This window comes from Elephantulus edwardii, unplaced genomic scaffold (genome assembly GCF_000299155.1).
Source record: "Elephantulus edwardii isolate Elephantulus edwardi_28Jun2011 unplaced genomic scaffold, EleEdw1.0 scaffold02118, whole genome shotgun sequence".
Lineage (NCBI taxonomy): Eukaryota > Metazoa > Chordata > Mammalia > Macroscelidea > Macroscelididae > Elephantulus > Elephantulus edwardii.
Genome location: NW_006401868.1, coordinates 2,372 through 6,972, shown reverse-complemented (window position 1 = coordinate 6,972; position 4,601 = coordinate 2,372). Strand labels below are relative to the sequence as shown.

Here is a 4,601-nt window from a genome sequence, read left to right as displayed (position 1 = left end):
GAACCATCTCTTTGGCAATCAGGATGCCTTATATTTCCTTTTCTTGTCATATTGTCCTAGCAAGTACCTCCAATACAATAGTGAAAAGAAGTAGTGACAGTAGACATCCTTGTCTGGTCCCTGTTTGCAAAGAAAGTGCTTTTAGTCTTTCTCCATTGAGAATGATATGGCTCTTGGTTTTGCATATATACTTTTGACTATGTTGAGGAAATTCCCTTCTGTTCTAATTTTTCCTGAGTGTCTTAATCAGGAAAGGGTATCATATGCCCTTTGACAAAAGGGATTTTATCAAAGGCCTTTTCTGCATCAATTGCTAGGATCATACGGTGGTGTTGTCCGTTCGCCGGTAAGAGCAGTGACACCCTAATGGGGGTAAGCACGACGGGGATACACCTCTCCAGGAGCCGTCCAGAGAGTCGCTCCAGCTCGATTTTACTGGGGGCTGCAGTGCACTTATATATAAGCAAGTAAACAGAAAGCCAGGATAGGGTGGGCTTGCAGACATGGGACATGTGGATTGGATAGAATCTCAGCATCATGCAGACTACTCCCAGCTCATCAGATGTGGCAGCCATCTTCCCAGGTAGCAAGCTTTCTCAAGCCAGTACAGCCAAAGACAAGAGAGTGTTTTCTATCCTGTATTAAAGGCCGCTGGGAGGCTTGCACTAATGCACAGCTTAGGTGATCTGTCCTGGCTAGAGGTCTTCCTTTCCTCCCCAACATTCCCCAACAATATGGTTCTTGTTATTTGTTTGTTAATGTGATGAATTACATTGATTGTTTTCTTATGTTGAATCATCCTTGAACATCTCTTATGAATCCCACTTGGTCATGGTGAATTTTTTTATGTGCTTTTGGAGTCTATTGGCTAGGGTTTTGTTAAGGATTTTTGTGTCTATGTTCATGAGAGATATTGGTTTGTAGTTTTCTTTTTCAGTAATATTTTTGCCTTGTTTTGGTCTTAGGGTTATGCTTGCTTCATAGAATGTCTCTGGGAGTGTGTCTTCGTTTTCTAGTTATTTGGAAATAACTTAAGTAGAATTTATGTTAAATGTTCTCTGAATGTTTGGTAGAATTCAGTTGTTAAGCCATCGGGTCTAGGACAGGGAGTCTTTTTATGAGCTGCTCAATTTCTTCTAGTTCAAGCGTTCTTGGTCTGTTCAAGTGTTCTACATCTGGCCAAGTCAATCTAGGTAAGGCCTGAGTTTCAAGGAATTTGTCATTTCCCTCTAAGTTTTTATCTGAGTATAACTTTTCATAATATTCTGATTGTTGCTGTTGTTATGTGCTTTTGAGTCACTTGTGACTCATAGCAACCCTATGTACATGAACCCTAAACCCTGCTCGATCCTGTGCCAACTTCACTGTCCCTGACACACCTACTCCCACTACCCCAATCACTGAATCAGTCCATCTCATCCAGGGTCTTCCTCTCTTGCACCGTCCCTCCACCCTCCCAAACATGATGTCCCTCTCCGAGGACTGGTCCCTCCTTGTAACATGTCCAAAGTACGTCAGACGAAGCTTCAGAATCCTCACCTCCAAGGAGCAGCCCCATTTTACACTCTTCAGGACAAAGCTGTTTTTGCAGCTAGCAGTCCATGGTATATTCAACACTCTTCTCCAGCACCACAGCTCAAGGACATAAATTCTCTATCATCCCTGGTCATTGTCCAGCTCTCTGATGCATAGCACGCAACTGCGAAGACTATGGCCTGGTTCAGTAGCATCTTAGTCTCCAGCATGATGCCATTGCTCTTCGGTACTCTGGACAGTTCCCTTATAGCTGACTTTACTAATGCAGTTAGTCTCTTGATTTCCTGGCTGGTGGTACCAAGAGTGTTGATTGTGGAGCTAAGCAAACTAAAACTGCTAACAATCTCAATCTTTCTCCATCTATCATGATGCTGCCAATTGGCCCAGTGGTGAGAATCTTTGTTTTCTTGATGTTGAGCTTCAATCCATATTGAAGTCCTTGACGGAAGCAAGTGCTTCAGGTCCTCCTCAGTTTCAGCAAGAAGGGTTGTGTTATCTGCATAATGCAGGTTGTTGATGAATCTTCCTCCAATCCTGATGCTACATTCCTCCTCATAGACTTGACGGTACACACAATATTAATAAAAGGATCTTTATTGCTTTGGTTATTAATAATTAAAACTTTTTTCATGGCACTAATTCTATGATTTGTGAAAATCATATGTTATTTTAATTTTCATTATTAATTATGAGGTTGATTATATATTTTGTGATTTCATTCTGTTGAACTGTCTTTCAAGTCTTAAACCCACTTAGTTTTTACTCTCATTGTTCTTTTATCACCCTTAAGTTTTGAGCATAACTTTTCCTAGTTATTTGATACATACAGATCTTAATTGTTAAATGTCAAAATGTGATCAAATTCATAGTCTATACCATCTGGGTAGAGACTGATATTTTAACAAAGCCTTCCAACCACTTTTTTTAAAAAAATTTTTTTTTTGAGTGAAAGATAACAAATCACACTATATTTTCATTCATTTATTGTTGTTACTTGCCAGTTGAGTGGACTAGGACTCATAGCAACCCTATGAACAACAGTTCAGAACTCTGCCCTAACCTGCCAATCTCACTGACGCCGACCCTAGTTATGGTGTCAATCCATCTCATGCAGGGTCTTCTTCTCCTGTGCTGTCCCTCCTCCCTTCCAAGTACGATGTCCTTCTACAAGGATTGGTCCTTCCCAGCCACATGCCCCAAGTATGTGAGATGGAGCTTCAAAATCCTTGTCTCAAGGAGCAGCCTGGTTTCACCCTCTGCAGGACAGACCTATTTGTTCTCTTGACAGTCCATGGTATAGTCTTTTCTAGCACCAAAACTCAAAGGCATCAATACTTTTTAAAAAATGTGCTTAGATGACTCTCTTGGCTTTCTGACTCCGGCCACTGGCCTGGCCTTGCTCTCCTGGCCCTGGCCCGGCCTGGCCCTGCCTGGCCTGGCCTAGTCCTCGTGGGCCTGGCCCGGGCTGGCCGTGCCCAGCGTTTCCTTGCCTTCTGGGGACTGGGAGGCCTGGCTCGGCCCGGCCTGCCCTTGCCCTCCTGGGCCTGGCCTGGCACGGCCTGGCCCGGCCCTCCGGGGCCTGGCCCGGCCTGGCCTTGCCCTCCGGGGCCTGGCCCAGCCTGGCCTGGCCGGTCCCTCTTGGGCCTGGCCCGGCTTGGCCTTGCTGTCCGGGGCCTATCCCGGCCTGCTCCGGCCCTCCGTGGCCTCGCCCCTCATGGCCCGGCCTGGGCCGTCCTGGCCTTGCCCTCCTCGGCCTTGACTGGCCTGGCCTGGCCTGGCCTGGCCCTTTCCGGCCTCGCCTTGCCCTCCCGGCCTGGCCCGGCCTGGCCTGGCCCGGCCCCCCGGGGCCTGCCTCCACCTTTCCTGGTCTTCCGGTGCCTGGACCGGCCTAGCCCGGCCCTCCAGGGCCTGGCACGGCCTGGCCTTGCCCTCCTGTGCCTGGCCCCGATTGGCACGGCCCAGCCTGGCCTGACCCTCTGGGGCCTGCCCCGGCCTTGCCTTGCCCGGCCTGGCCTTGCCCTCATGGGCCTGGCCCGGCCTGGCCCAGCCTGGCCTGGCCTTGCCCTCCTGGCCCTGGCCCGGCCTGGCCCTGTCCTCCAGTGCCTGTCCTGTCCTGGCACGGCCTCCCGGATCTGGCCCTCCGGGGCCTGGTCCCACTTGGCCCGGCCCTCCGAGGCCTGGCGCGGCCTGGCCCTGCCCTGCCTGGCTTTGCTCTCCGGGGCCTGGCCAGGCCTAGCCCGGTCCGGTATGGACTTTTCCTCCTGGCCTTGCCCGACCTGGCCCGGCCCTCCGGGGCCTCTTCCAGCCTGGACCAGCATGGCCCTGCCCAGCGTGGCCTTTCTCTCCAGGGCCCAGCCCGGCCTGGCCTTGCCCTCCTTGGCTTGTCCCGGCCTGGCCCGGCCCTCCCTGGACTGGCCCGGCGCTCTGGGGACTGGCCCCACCTGACCTGGCCTTCCGGGGACCTGGCCCTGCCTGGTCCGGCCCCCTGGGGCGTGGCCCGGCCTGGCCCTGCCCAGCCTAGACTTGCCCTCCAGGGCCTGGCCAGGCCTATCCTGGCCCGACCTGGCCTTGCCCTCCTGGGCCTGGGCCGTCCTTGCCCGGCCCTCTGGGGACTGGCCACACCTGGCCAGGCCCTCTGGGGCCTGGCCCTTCCCGTCCTGGCCTTGCTCTCCTGGGCCTGGCCAGGCCTATCCTGGCCCAACCTGGCTTTGCCCTCCTGGGCCTGGCCTGCCCTGGCCCTACCCAGCCTGGCCTTGCCCTCCTGGGCCTGGCTCGGCCTGGCCCGGCCCTCTGGGGCTTGGCCGGGCCTCACCCGGCCCTCCGGGGCTTGGCCCAGCCTGGTCCGCCCCATGGGGCCTGGTCCGGCATGGTCCGGCCTTCCGGCCCTCCGGGGCCTGGACAGGCCTGGCCCGGCTCAGCCTGGCCTTGCCTTCCTGGACCTGGCCCGGCCTAGCCCGTCGTGGCCTGGACTTGCCCTCCTGGGCCTGGGCCGGCCTGGCCTGGCCCTCAGGGTACTGGTGACGCCTGGCCCAGCTCTCCGGGGCCTGGCCCAGCCTGGCAAATAG

At 53.8% G+C, this 4,601-nt stretch overlaps 1 protein-coding gene across 1 annotated transcript; it reads left to right on the top strand.

Moving 5' to 3' along the window:
* Nucleotides 1–2,980: 2,980 nt before the first annotated feature.
* On the top strand, nt 2,981–4,601 carry LOC102861468 (glutamine-rich protein 2-like; the record flags this gene model as incomplete). Its single annotated transcript, XM_006903481.1, has 3 exons — nt 2,981–3,781; nt 4,167–4,395; nt 4,439–4,601. Coding segments are annotated over 3 exons (1,193 nt in total), but the record flags the coding sequence as incomplete, so codon positions are not given.